Raw genomic sequence first — 14974 nt, forward strand, 5'->3', positions numbered from 1 at the left:
CTAAGCCAGGTGGCAAGGTGAAATGTGAGGAGGTTGTTAGGAGATTACAGGGTGACCTGAACAGGTTAGGTGAGTGGTCAGATGCATGGCAGATGCAGTTTAATGTGGATAAATGTATGGTTATCCATTTGGTGGCAAGAACAGGAAGGCAGATTACTACCTCAATGGAATCAATTTAGGTAAAGGGGCAGTACAGAGAGATCAGGGTGTTTTTGTACACCAGTCAATGAAGGTAAGCATGCAGGTACAGCAGGTAGTGATGAAGGCTAATAGCATGCTAGCCTTCATAACAAGAGGGATTGAGTATAGAAGCAAAGAGGTTCTCCAGGGCCCTGGTGAGACCACACCTGGAGTACTGTGTGCAGTACTGGTCTCCACATTTGAGGAAAGATGTTCTGGCTATTGAGGGAGTGCAGCGTAGGTTCACGAAGTCAATTCCTAGAATGTCAGGACTACCTTTCACTGAAAGACTGAAGCAACTGGGCTTGTATACCCTTGAGTTTAAAAGACTGAGGGGGGATCTGATTGAGACATATAAGATTATTAAAGGATTGGATACTCTGGAGGCAGGAAACATGTTTCCGCTGATGGGTGAGTGTCGAACCAGAGGACACAGCTTAAAAATACGGGGTAGACCATTTCGGACAGAGATGAGGAGAAACTTCTTCACCCAGAGTGTGGTGGCTGTGTGGAATGCTCTGCCCCAGAGGGCAGTGGAGGCCCAGTCTCTGGATTCATTTAAGAAAGAGTTGGATAGAACTCTCAAGGATAGTGGAATCAAGGGTTATGGAGATAAGGCAGGAACAGGATACTGATTAAGGATGATCAGCCATGATCATATTGAATGGTGGTGCAGGTTCGAAGGGCAGAATGGCCTTCTACTGGACCTATTGTCTATTGACTTGGATAGTGTTGACGTTATGAGTGGTATCTGCTGTTTTTAAGAGCAGCACTAATCCAGGAAAGTGAAAAGTGTTCCATTACACTCCTGACGTCATCCTTGTAATTGGTGAACAAGCTCTGGGAATTTAGGGGATGAATTGATACAGAATTCCAAGCCTCCTTGTAGAATCTGCTCTTGTAGAATCATAGAATGCCCAGTGTGGAAACAGGCGATTTGGCCCATCACATCCATACTGACTCTATGTACAGCATAGGCAAAAGTGAGGACTGCAGATGCTGGAAATCAGAAGCTACATTAGAGTGGGGCTGGAAAAGCACATCAGGTCAGGCAGCATCTGAGGAGCAGGAAAATCAACATTTCGGGCAAAAGCCCTTCATCTCTGTACAGCATCCCAACCAGACCAATCTCCTACTCTACCTCTGTAACCCTGCATCGCCCATGGCTAATCGACCTAGCCTGTCCATCCTTGCAGACACTATGGGGAATTTAGCATTGGCCAATCCATCTAACTTGCACATCTTCGGACTGTGAAGGAAAGTGGAGCATCCGGAGGAAACACACAGACATGGGGAGAATGTGCAAACGCCGCACAGACAGTTGTCTGACTGTGGAATCAAACCAGCGTACCTGGCACTGTGAAGCAGCTGTGCTAACCAATAAGACACGAGGCCATCAATTTATTTATACAGCTGGTCCAGATCAGCTCCTGATCAATGTTAAATCATCAGGATGTTTATAGTGGGACATTCAGCCTTTTTAAGTAATACCAGTGAATTCCAAGGGGAGATGGGTAGCTTCTTGATCATTGCTTGGCAATTCGTAATTGTTTGAACTTTAAATGATTCAAGATTATATTAACTGAATGAGGGTCTTATCTTTCTGACATTGTCAGACATGTTGAATGGACGTAACTTTCCAGAGCTTGTTCACCATCGACATGGAAGAAAGAAATAATTCTGCTTTCCCAGATTATACTTGCCCCAACAAACTAGTATATTAACTTCTCAGAACAACGAGAATTCAACTATGAAGAGAGCTTCCACATCAGTGACCAAATAGCCTGCCTCTGGAAGATGTTTCAATATAAAATGTTAACTGCTGCTCCAGGTAGACAATAACTCAACCCTTCAAGAAGGGTTTTCCTTTCTGATACTAAACAAATTCAGGGATAGTCAAATACTAGATTTGAAGATACTGAATTTCTAAGGAAGCTCTACAATGACTTCTAACATTGCACAATGATTTCCATTTGCCAAACCACAACTCAGTTGTCGGTCTAGAATCAGGAGGGCTAAATTTACGTCCAATGTGTCATAATGGAGTCACAGAAATGTATAGCAGGGAGATAGACTCTTCAGTCCAGCCCAGATACCCTAACATAATCTAATCAACTTGTCAGCACTTCACCCATATCCCTCCAAACCCTTCCTATTCAAATACCCATCCAGATGCCTTTTAAATGTTGTAATTGTACCAGCCTCCACTCGCAGTTCGTTCCATACACAAACCATCCTGTGTGAGAAGAAAGTGCCCCTTAGGTCCCTTTTAAACCTTTCACTTCTCACCCTGAACTTATTCGCTCTAGTTCTGGACGCTCCCACACCAGGGAAAAAGACCTTGTCTATTTTTCGTATCCCTGCCCCTAAGGTTTTATAAACCTCCAAAAAAAATCACCTCTCAACCTTCGATGCTCCAGGGAAAACAGCTCCAGCCTATTCAGCTTCTCCCTATAGCTCAAACCCTCCAACCCTGGCTACATCCTTGTAAATCTTTTCTGAACCCTTTCAAGTTTTACAGCATGCTTCCGATAGGAAGGAGACCAAAATTGCACACAATATTCCAAAAGTGGCCTATCCAATGTCCTGTACAGCCACAAAATGACCTCCCAACTCCTATATTCAATGCTCTGACCAATAAAGGAAAGTATACCAAATGCTTTCTTCACTAACCTATCTACCTGCAAATCTACTTTCAAGGATAAATGCGAAGTGCTGCATTTTGGGAAAGCAAATCTTAGCAGGACTTATACACTTAATGGTAAGGTCCAGGGAGTGTGGCTGAACAAAGAGACCTTGGAGTGCAGGTTCATAGCTCCTTGAAAGTGGAGTTGCAGGTAGATAGGATAGTGAAGGCGGCGTTTGGTATGCTTTCCTTTATTAACTAGAGGGCATAGGCTTAGAGTGAGGGGGGAAAGATATAAAAGAGACCTACGAGGCAACTTTTTCACACAGAGGGTGGTACATGTATGGAATGAGCTGCCAAGGGAAGTGGTGGAGGCTGTTACAATTACAACATTTAAGAGGCATTTGGACGAGTATATGAATAGGAAGGGTTTGGAGGAACATGGGCCGGGTGCTGGCAGGTGGGACTAGATTGGGTTGGAATATCTGGTCAGCATGAACGGGTGGGACTGAAGGGTCTGTTTCCATGCTGTACATCTCTATGACTCTATGAACTATGAACCTGCACTCCAAGGTCTTAGTTCAGCAACACTCCCCAGCATCTTATACACTTAATGTAAGTCCAGCTCTGATTTGCTTTTCCAAAATGCAGCACCTCACATTTGTCTAAATTAAATTCCATTTGCCACTCCTCAGCTGATTGGCCTATCTGATCAAGATCCCACTGTACTCTGAGGTAACCTTCTTTACTCTCCACTATACCTCCAATTTTGGTGTCATCTGCAAACTTACTAACTATACCTACAATGTTCACATCCAAATCATTTATATAATTGACAAAAAGCAGAGGACCCAGCATCGATCCTTGTGGCACAGCACTGGTCACAGGCCTCCAGTCTGAAAAGCAACTCTCCACCTCCCTTCTGTCTTCTACATTTGAGCCAGTTCTGCATCCAATTGTCTAGTTCTCCTTGTATTCCATGAGATCTAACCTTGCTAACCAGTGTCCCATTTGCCAAACCACAACTCAGTTGCCAACTGAGTTGAAACTTGCCAAATGACTTACTGAAATCCATATAGATCATATCGACCACTCTGCCCTCATTAATCCTCTGTTACCTCTTCAAAAAAAAAACTCAATTAAGTTCATGAGACATAATTTCCCATGTACTAAGCCATACTGACTATCCCTAATCAGTCTTTGCCATTCCAAATACATGTAAATCCTGTCTCTCAGGATTCCCTCCAACAACTTGCCCACCACTGATGTCACCGATAAAGCTGCTTTAATAGAGAAAATGAGGTATGCAACAAACCGAAAACTTCATTCGGTTTCTGTGGAAGGCAGAAAGAAAAAAATCAAAGGTAACCTTGAGACAATCGTGGTATTCCCTGGTCTTTCTCTCCTACCCCCTCAAATAAGCTCAGTTCCCTTCTGGCATGTCTGTCACCAATCCCACTTTGCTTCTCACCCTCTGATCTTAGATCTGTTCTAAGGTTCTGTGCTTCAGGTGCTCTGTTCTTCTGGCTTTGGTTCTGAACTGTCACTGGGGTCTTAGGCTCTATCTAGTGGCAGATGATTGTCAGTGCAAGTAGTCTTGGGCTTTAAAATGCTATCGGAATTAACTCGTCTCTGCCAGTGGATGGAGACTGATCTATCCAAGTACAGCACAGGCAAATATATTCTTTAAAATGATTTGGAGACGCCAGTGTTGGAATGATGTTGAAAGTACAAAGTTAGAAATCATACAACACCAGGTTATAGTCCAACAAGTTTAGTTGGAAGCACTAGCTTTCGGAGCACTGCTCCTTCATCAGGTGTTCTTTAAAATATATCCTGCATTTGATTACTTTCATACTTAATGATGTGTATTATTTTGCAACTAACATAAGGTAATAATGCATGACACTACACATGTAGTTTATTTTAACTTGGGTACTTGGGCAAAAAAAGCAAAGGAACCTAGCTAACCATGATATTGATACCCATGGGAAATTATGATTCACTTAATGGCATTACATTTCAAGTTGCAATTTTGAAAACTGCAACCACAACGTTAGGTGAGGAATTCATGAACATTTGACCTTTTCCTTAATTTTATGTTTGGTTTATAAATATCCTTCTTTTACAAGATGTTTGAATTCTCCTCTAATTGTAAACTGTTACATACTGTCACATAATACTGACACACTTCCATATCACTGGTAACAAGAGACCCGCACTTCCCAAAGAGTTCAACTGGGATGACAATTTTCTACAATTCTTCAGAACAGGTTTCAAATCCATTTAAGAAATGTGAACAAAGACACTAATGATTTGGTGCAAATATTCCTTATTGCAAGCTATTGAAATGCTTGATCTGAATTTGATATATAGCTGTCTTAAAAAAACCTACACTGAAGATTTCTAGGTTCTGGAAAAAAACATCTGCTTTAAAAGGAACTATGCAATGTCGATGCACCCTTGGGAATAAAACCTAGCTTGAAAGCTTCATACAAAAATTATGAAAGCAGGGATTGCAACCATTTAATAAAGTGTTATAGTGGTGCATAACCAGAACATCCTTTTAAATAGGATTCAGAAGGACACAAGCGACAGCACCAGGGAATTTTTATACTTGCTCTGAAACCAAGTTAGGGTATACTTCCACAGATCATGGCAAGTAGTTAAGTGATAAAATGGTACTGCATGACTTATTGAAAACATCTTTTGATTGGAAAGGTTGTTTTACCCAAGAGTACTGTAAACAGTAAAAACACAGTTCACAACAACTTATCTGGAAATTATCTTGAATAAATCCTTGCTCCCTCAAAAACTGCAAAGATTAGTTAAATGTAGAAGGGAAGTATCACTTTTTTTTGCACCTTGGGACAGTCAAGCAAAGCAACTGAACTTTCTTTTAAAAGGATGCCTACAACATGAGCTTCATATTTGCAATATTTACACTACACATACTTCCAGACAGACTGCTATGACCATGGAGAAAATCACAAAGGAGATTACTAAAATTTTTAAATTTTGAATGTACAATTACATGAATGCTAAAATAAAAGCAAAATACTGCAGATTCTGAGGACCTGAAATAATGCACAAAGATTTAGGACAATTCAGCAAGTCTAGTGTCTGAGAGAAACAAAGTTAACATTTTGAAGCCAATTTCTCTTATCTTCAGGAGTTCCAAAAAAAGTCACATTGGACTTAAAATTTTAAATGCTTCTCTAACATTTTCTGTTTTAATTTCAGAAATGCTGAAATACAGCGCTATCCAGGAGTGAACATTGTACCAATAATTTGACAGCACAGAAGCTGGCTCCATGGGCAATGTCACTCAAGACCTGAATATAGATGCAAAAGAGGGATGCAAAGAGTAATAGTTTGGTGAACCCACAGACAATGTTGTGATGGCAGGAAGATAAATCATTACTGGAGATATTCTGGTTATGATCAGATAGGAAACTGGAATTAATGAATGCAGTTCCTCTGATCTAGCGAACAGGCAGAACTGGCTTTATGACCAACATATCAAAGGGTGCAGATATGTCAAAGTGGGTGAAAAATGAAAAGGCACCACAGTAACAATCAGAGGATGAAAACCTGGATCATAAATCATGAAGTTACAGAAAAGATGGGTATAGATTTACAAGGTCACAGTATCATCAAGAAAAGACATAAGAAGTGGACATTGAAAATGGAGCAGCACTTTGCAATGACACAGGAATCAATTTTTTTTTAAGAGGATTTTTTTTAAGAAGCATCGGAGGGAGAGATACAACTATGATGTCAATTCACGCGAGTGCTCAATGCTATCTCAAACAAGACATGGGTCCAGTACTTCAGCTGTCTAACAATGAAATTGAGAGTACAATAATTGCTTCAAAATGTCAGAATGAAGATAGTGATTATCTACTTCATGGTGACTAATAACGATCACTAAGCTACACTAAGGCATTTAATATATTGATTATTGGTAGAGTTATCTTCATTCATTGCCAAACAAAGTGAAATTGTACAGACTTGCACACTTCCTTAATATTATCTGTACAGAATAGCGAGCTGAAATATATTAATGTAGAAAACCACTCTACTCTCTAGCGAGATCCCAAAAGACTAAATTGCAGGACAACTTCTAGTCTGAAGCGAGAAGCTTTCAAATACACCTCATGACTCAAAAACATTATCTAGTGATAGCTGAAGCTTCCGGTTTGAAAAGTGGAAGTCAGGTTAGTATTGTGAAGACAGTAGTGATTTGACAGTACAGCAACCTTACTGGGGCAATAATCTAGACAGCCAGGTTAATTATCCGAGGGACACGAGCTCAAACTTCACCAAAGAAGTTGCGTTCAATTTATGGAAGTGATGAAACTACCATAAGAACCCATCTGGATCACGAATACTCTGAGAGAAAGAAACCGGTCATTCTTTACCTGCTGTAACCTAGATTTACTTCAGACCCACAGCAATGTGGCAAACTCTCAACTGCTTCTAAAATGTCCATGCAAGACAGAGAGTCTGTTCAAGGGCAATTAAGGTTGGGCAATAAATACTGGCCCTACCCACATCTCATGAGAAAACAGAACAGATCACAAACAGAATAGTAACCTGGGTCACAAACAAGTTGACATTTTCAAAACACAATGGAGGTCAACCACGGAAATGGAATTACAGGGAAGGACAACAAAAGGAAGAGAACCACTGCAATGCATAAAAGTTATTTACTTATAAATCCCACATCTAAAATTATGAACATCAAATGTCACTAGAATCTGGCTCATCTCAAATGGCTCCCATTCAAACGGCTCCCATTCAAACTGCACATCTATAGTTGATGTCAAACATTCACGGACAGAGATAATGACCACTGTGGGTAGACTCCAGAAGTCTAGAACTCTACAACAAGCAAAGGCAGCTCAGGAATACATACTTTCAAAAGAGGCAGCAAAGGGAAGGGTAATGCAGAGAGTAATGCAGGAGAAGAATTTCCAGAATGGTTCAGAAATTTGGAGCTATCAGGTTAGAGGAAAGGAGATCTAAGGAAGATTTAATAAGCAGGGTACAAAATTATAATGGGTTTGGATAAAATAGTCATGGAAAAATGGCTGTCACTGGCTGATACCACATGGCCAAGGCGGCACAGGTGTCAGATTTGGTGAGGATGCAAAGAACATTGAATGCTAATTACCTGGAATTCACTATCCATTAGAGTGATGGAAAATATGAATAATGATTTCAAAAGGAATTGATAGGCACTTGAAGGAAACAAATGTGCGGTGCTCTGGGGATAGCACAGGAAATGGGACTAACTGGTTTGCCCAATTTGGACCTCAATAACATTTGATTATTCACCAATGGGTTCTCTTATAGACCCTTACAGCACAGGAGCCTCATGCCAATGTCAGTCAACAAAAGACTAGATTACAATAATTTTATTTTCCAGTTTCTGAACTAAAGACTTACAGGGTGTACTGCAATGCATGTGAAAGTCTAAGTAGTGCTTAAATGCTATGAAATGTCTCACTACCTTGAATGAAAACATTTCACGATTCTCCTCTTAGCCTTCTAATTTTTACTTTAAATCTACGCCTCTGGTTATTGACCATCTTACTAATGGAAAAAGTGCCTCCATATCCAATTTATCGATGCTCCTCAGAAGGTTATCCACCCTATCAGGTCCCACGCAAACTTTGTTGGCCCTCAACAACGCCAGTGTATCCATTCTTCCATTATAGCCTAGACCATCCAGGACCGGACTATCCTGGTAAATCTACTTCCCACCCTCTCTACAGCAATCACATCCTTCCTTTGCGGTGACCAAAATCTTGCACAGCATCAGAGAATCCCTACAGTGTGGTAACAGGCCATTTTGGCCCAAAAAGTTCACACCGACCCTCCAAAAAGTGACCCATTCCCCTATCCTGTTACTCTGCATTTACCTCTAATTAGTGCACCTAATCTACACATCCTATTGGAAAGATGTTGTTAAACTTGAAAGGGGTCAGAAAAGACTTACAAGGATGTTGCCAGGTTGGAGGATCTGAGCTACAGGGAGAGGCTGAACAGGCTGGGGCTGTTTTCCCTGGAGCGTCAGAGGCTGAGGGGTGACCTTATAGAGGTTTACAAAATTGAGGGGCATGGATAGGATAAACAGGCAAAGTCTCTTCCCTGGGGTCGGGGAGTCCAGAACTAGAGGGCATAGGTTTAGGGGGAAGAGGGGAAAGATATAAAAGAAACCTAAGGGGCAACTTTTTCATGCAGAGTGAGGTACGTGTATGGAATGAACTGCCAGAGGATATGGTGGAGGCCGGAACAATTGCAACATTCAAAAGGCATTTGGATGGGTATATGAATAGGAAGGATTTGGAGGGATATGGGCAGGGTGCTGGCAGGTGGGACTAGATTGGGTTGGAATATCTGGTCGGCATGGACTGAAAGGTCTGATTTCATGCTGTACATCTCTATGACTATCTATCCCTGAAAACCAAGGGGAAACTTACATGGCCAATTCACCTACCGTGCACATTTTTGGACTGCGGGAGGAAACCAACAAAGACACTAGGAGAATGCGCAAACTCCACACAGACAGTCGCCCGTGGGTGGAATCGAACTCAGGTCCCTGCCACTGTGAGGCAGCAGTGCTAGCCACTGAGCCACTGTGCCACAGTATTCTAGCTATGGTCTATTCAGCCTCTTGTATAGCTCCAGCATAAATCTTTTGCTCTGTATAATATGCTTTGTAAATCACTATCTACTTGTCCTTCTACCTTCCAAGACCCATGAATATGCACATCAAAATACTGAAGATCACAGGGACTACCATTAATAATTTAATCCTCTTATCTTGTTAGCCCTCAAGTATATTAACTCACACCGTACCAGGTTGAATTCTATTTGCCACTGCTCTACCCACTTGGCCAGTGCTTTGATATCCTGCAGTTTATAGAGATCTTCCTCACTGTTTACCAACCTGTTGACTTTTCTGACATCTATGCACCGCTTAATCATATTCTTAAGATACAAGTCCAAATCATTATTGTACACCGCAAGCAGCAAGGGCTCCAACAGCGGGCTCAGCATAACCCCACTGGAAACAGAGTTCAAGTCGCAAAAACATCCCTCTGCTTCCTCAGCAAATTTGGGATCCAATGGGCCATTTTGCCTTGGATCGCACAGGCTCTTACTTTCTTGACCAGTCTCCAGGAAGGATTTTATCAAAAGCCTTGCTCAAGCCCAAGGAAACCATATCAAATTGTTGAGGATTCTTTGAATAGACTTGTGGGTGATGTGTTAACATAGGAACTCATCAACATTCCTGGTCACCTCTTCAAAATATTCAATCAAATTGTCAGACGCTATTTTGTAATAAATCCATGTTATCACCGATTAGTCTATGTTGCTCCAAGTGCAGATATAGTCTATCCCTCAGAATTATTTCTATTAAATATCCCTATTAATATTTGGGAAGTTAAAATCCCCTATTACTGATTTCTTATTCTGATACTGCTCTGAAATCTGATTCCACATCTGATCCGTTATCTCTCTTAGATTCCTTTGGGGTCCTATGGTACACACAACAGTGCACCTGCCCTCTTTTTTTTTTTAAAACTTCCATCTACATGGCTTCATTTGATGATCTTTCTAAGCTGTCATCCCTCCTCACTAATTTAACTGAATATTCAATAAATGCTCTGGTTCGTCTCCTCTATTATTCCCATCTCCATCTCATCTGAATACTCCAAGACCAGGAATGTTCAGCTGGAAATCTTTTTCATGTTTCAACCAAGTCTCAATCACAGCCACACGATCATATCATTTAGTCAATGATATTATTTTCCTTCCACAAGGAATGAAAGCTGCAAAACCTGCTGAATGAACACACCTGCAAATCAGGTGGAATGATGCAGTTTTAATTAAAGGCCAAAGTCCTGAGGGGGAAAAAAAAGGTGAATTTATATTTACCACCTCACTTCAGCGAAGTGCTAAATACAAATTGTTCCATTCGTAGAGAGAAGCTGAAGGACAGATAAAAGAACTGATGGAAACAGTAGAAACTCATACTATGACCTTCAAAGACATCAGCAAAAAAGTGAAAAATTGAATAAGGATAGCCCAGTGAGGCCAAAGGGTAAAATGGAAACGTTCAATCAAATGCATGCTGAACAATCACAAGTAACAAAAGTAAATGGTAAAAGCTTTGGCCTCTGCAAAGTCCGACTGTCTGGACTGAAGCACTCATGTATTTTTCAGTGTTTGTGGTGATTAATTTGCTGGATGCAATATTCCTATACAGATTTGAAATAAGTCCATAAGGAAATAAAAGTTAAGGAAGGAAATGATCTGTATTTACAACTTACAGCATGATCGCTGCATGGGCATTTGCATTGAAGTTCATAAGTTAACACATCACCCACAATATTCCTATGATTGGGCTGAATACAGCCATGGTTTTGATGTGGGAATTTCTTCTAAAAATCTATTCAAATGTAAGGTTAGATATCTTATTTCATTTCACTGCTGTTACCACCTTGAAAGAAACCCAGTTTGGAGCTACCCTACTCGAAATCTCAAAACTTGCATGAATCTATTGTATAGCTGTTTGTGAAATTTTGCACACAATATCAATCTATTAAAGCATTACCCCCCTCCTGCTGCAGCCAGGAAACTATTTCACAAAGGTCCAATTTATTCAGTCTCCAAATTTGTGACAAAAGTCAGAAAAATGATTTTTTTTTAATAACTACATCTATGCCCCAAATTTATACCATCATGTTGACTTTTATCCAGTAATATGAGTGCATTACAAATTCAAGTTTCCAACAGGATCACTACAAATATCAATTTTTGTCTGTTCTAATTTTGACTTGAAATCCATTGCATGATTTAAGAAGAACTGACAAATTTTGCCATGTCAGCCAACAATGCAACTGCAGTCATGCTAAGAGTTTCAAACCAAGATGTTTGACATTCCAGCACCACGCCAATTGATTATAGTCAATAAGCTTGACCATCCTAAAGCTAATTGTGAACAGGACATGTTGAAAATAAAGTATATCATTTCACTGTTCTATGACAGGTCTGCTTTATAGCTCCTTTCAAGCATTCAGTGAAGAATTGCGATTTTAATACGCAATTACATAGTTTCTACCCCCCCCTCCCCAACCCTTCTTGGAAAAACCTAAATGGTGCAAGAATTTCTAAGTTCTTTCCAGTGGTGAAATATCTAACCTACTGTAACCACAGACAAAAACAGATTGCACTGCCAATCATTTCCTATTTACTGGAATGAATTAAAACATCATCAGCGCTATTTTATAATGCAGGATCATCGAGGACCAGGACTCAAAATGTATAAACTTATTAAAAATTATACTTATCTCAGCTTTGGACACAGTCGCGAAACTAATACTTAGTCTGTTTCATACTACAAACATTTTTGCGAGCAAATCATGCTACTTCAGTGAAATATCAGCAACATAAATGCAAACAGGTAGCAACCTGATCCAGACACAAGTGGTACTCATTTCCAAAATGCACTTTACATCGAGCATTTTTGTCAGAAATTATGGAGGTGAAATTAAGACATAGGGAGGGGAACAAAAAGGAGATAATACATGGACTGGCAACACTGCAAGCTGCAATACTTAAACTCTACATTTAATCAATCAATCATTTATTTATATATCCCACATCCATTAAATTTTGGATATAAAATTTTTGAACAAGTCACAGACCGTAGATTTGACACTGCAGTACCAGTAAATAACCATAGTGCATAAGAAGTGTACCATATTTCCATTTCTACATCGTAGACTGATGGGGTGTGGTTCTGCAGTCTGCAATGTCAAAAATGAAAAAAATTCTTATTTAGTAAAAGTGATCACTGTATACCACTCTGAGCTTGGGTTTTTCCCAAACATTAGTGATAGTAAACTATGTATAACATTCTTAACACTCAAGTAGTTCATTAAGAAAACATTGTTATTCGAATCATTGTGGTGGCTATCCTCCGTAACTCATGCAAGTACTTTGTGACCACAAATTGGTGCAAAACTGAACATATTTGCTTAATATCGGATTTAATCCACAGAAACCCAAATACTATCCTTCTAATGATATGGAATAGTGCAAAAGCCACTGATATGGTTTTCTACTGCTTACTTTATTCATTTTGAATATTTAATTTATGAACTATTTCTCCCATCTTAATCAAAACCTTGGACAATGAAATTTTAGATAAATCTATAACATCCAGGTGAAAAATACTGTCATCCATGAATTGTATGGTAAACGAGGCAGGTATGTGAAACATAAATCAAGTAAAGCAGTAAACTACCAGTTGACCAATGGGAAAAAATGGATTTATTGACACTAAGTTTTCTACAAGTAGTCAATCTTGATTTACTAACAAAATTAGCATGGGATATTCAAGACCTTCAAATATCAGTGACAAATACACTATTAAAATTCTGAAGACTTATCGTTTAAAAACTCACATTAAATGTGAAAAAATTGCAGGCTTTGTTACAGTAAAGATTTTAATATAAATTCTTGAAATCTTTATATTAAAAGTGCGTTACTTGCATTTGGTCAGGTTGGAAACATCAACTTGTTTAATAACTTTAGTGCATGCTACCATCTCCACTTGAGGGATGCCACTGGATTTTCAAAAAGCATCCCCCAACTGTATTTGATTTTATTCTCCAGAGCTCCTAGCCCATGTGCATTTTGAAAGGCAACAACATTGGACCTGGGATTTCACAGCTAATGTGAATGCCATTTTATAGAAAACAGGAAACTGAAAAAGACAGGATAAGTTGCTTTGAAGATTGCTCTTCATCAACTCCTGCTCCAACATATGGAGACCACTCTACAGAAATGCACTCAATCAAATCAGGCTTTACATCTTATAAACAGATGTGACCATTTACAAAGCAAATGAAACAGATTCAAATCAAGCCAAGCTCTCTCAACTGACAGTAATAAAGTCAAGAACAGACCATGCGTGTTACTAGAGCACTACAATTTTCAAAAGTTAAATGGTTTATCTATTATACCAAGCTCAATATTCATTTAATGCAGGGGTGTCAGAAGTATTGCCTGCACAGCAATTTAATCTGTCCCACAGAATGCTCTAATTGGGAGATTTGACTACCCAAATGCTTCTTTCCCACTGTGTGGGAATTCTGGATTACAGCAAGTCCCCAGTCGCTTCTCACATTATGTTCCTCCGCTGGTACAGAGAGCCAGCATCTGATCAGAAACAAAACAACATGTGATGGTGTAGAGTGATGGAGAAGGAGCAGTGCAGAGCTGGTTTTAGGTAAGGCAAGGACTGAGGGAGTAGAGTGGCAGGAGACCAAGTTTCGTGGAGCAATAAGGTGGGAAATTTCAGGGGCTGTAATAAGATTGGATCAGAGAGAAAGAATTGAGATGGGGTGAGGCTAACACAAGGCTGAGGAGATGAAAAATTCAGGTTGGGGAATGTCCCTATAATCATGGATTGGTCATCAGAGAGAAAGAGATTTGGAAGTGGGGATACCGAGGAGTCAGGGGGAACTAGAGAGACTGGGGAGTCAGATGGGTGGTAATGGAATTCAACATTTACTGCAGTGCTGAGAATAACAGAAACAGTTAGTAGAGGAGCGTCGGAGGCTGAGGGATGACCTTATAGAGGTTTACAAAATTTTGAAGGGCATAGATAGGATAAATAGACAAAGTCCCTCCCCTGAGGTGCAGGAGTCCAGAACTAGAGGGCATAGATTTAGGGTGAGAGGGAAAGATATGAAAGAGACCTAAGGGGCAACTTTTTCACACAGAGGGTGGCACATGTTTGGAATGAGCTGCCAGAGGAAGTGGTGAAGGTTGGTACAATTGCAACATTTAAAAGGCATCTGGATGGGTTCATGAATAGAAAGGGTTTGGAGGGATATAGGTCTGGTGTTGGCAGGTGGGACTATATTGGGTTGGGATATCTGGTCGGCATGGACGAGTTGGACCGAAGGGTCTGTTTCCGTGCTGTACATCTCTATGACTCTAAGCATTACTGAGAGATGTGAGATCAGGTAGTACTGAGGGGATTGAAACCTCAGGATCTCAAAGTAAGTAAAGGTTGAAAGACCATTTCCATTGGTAGTAAAATGGCAACCAGGAGATCAGAGCTAAAGTTTACTACCA

General features: G+C 40.1%; 1 protein-coding gene across 2 annotated transcripts in view; it reads right to left on the reverse strand.

Annotated features, from left to right (window-relative positions):
* The window catches only part of tnksa (tankyrase, TRF1-interacting ankyrin-related ADP-ribose polymerase a), a 157149-nt gene that overhangs the window by 72469 nt on the left and 69706 nt on the right, over window positions 1–14974 (reverse strand). Inside the window, exon 6 of one of the 2 annotated variants that reach the window (XM_060840501.1) lies at window positions 12586–12633. The exons of the other annotated variant lie outside the window; for it this stretch is intronic. Coding sequence (XP_060696484.1) covers window positions 12586–12633 — 48 coding nt within the window. The remainder of the gene's footprint in view (window positions 1–12585; window positions 12634–14974) is intronic. 2 annotated transcript variants of the gene reach the window in all.

This window comes from Hemiscyllium ocellatum, chromosome 2 (assembly GCF_020745735.1).
Source record: "Hemiscyllium ocellatum isolate sHemOce1 chromosome 2, sHemOce1.pat.X.cur, whole genome shotgun sequence".
Taxonomy (NCBI): domain Eukaryota; kingdom Metazoa; phylum Chordata; class Chondrichthyes; order Orectolobiformes; family Hemiscylliidae; genus Hemiscyllium; species Hemiscyllium ocellatum.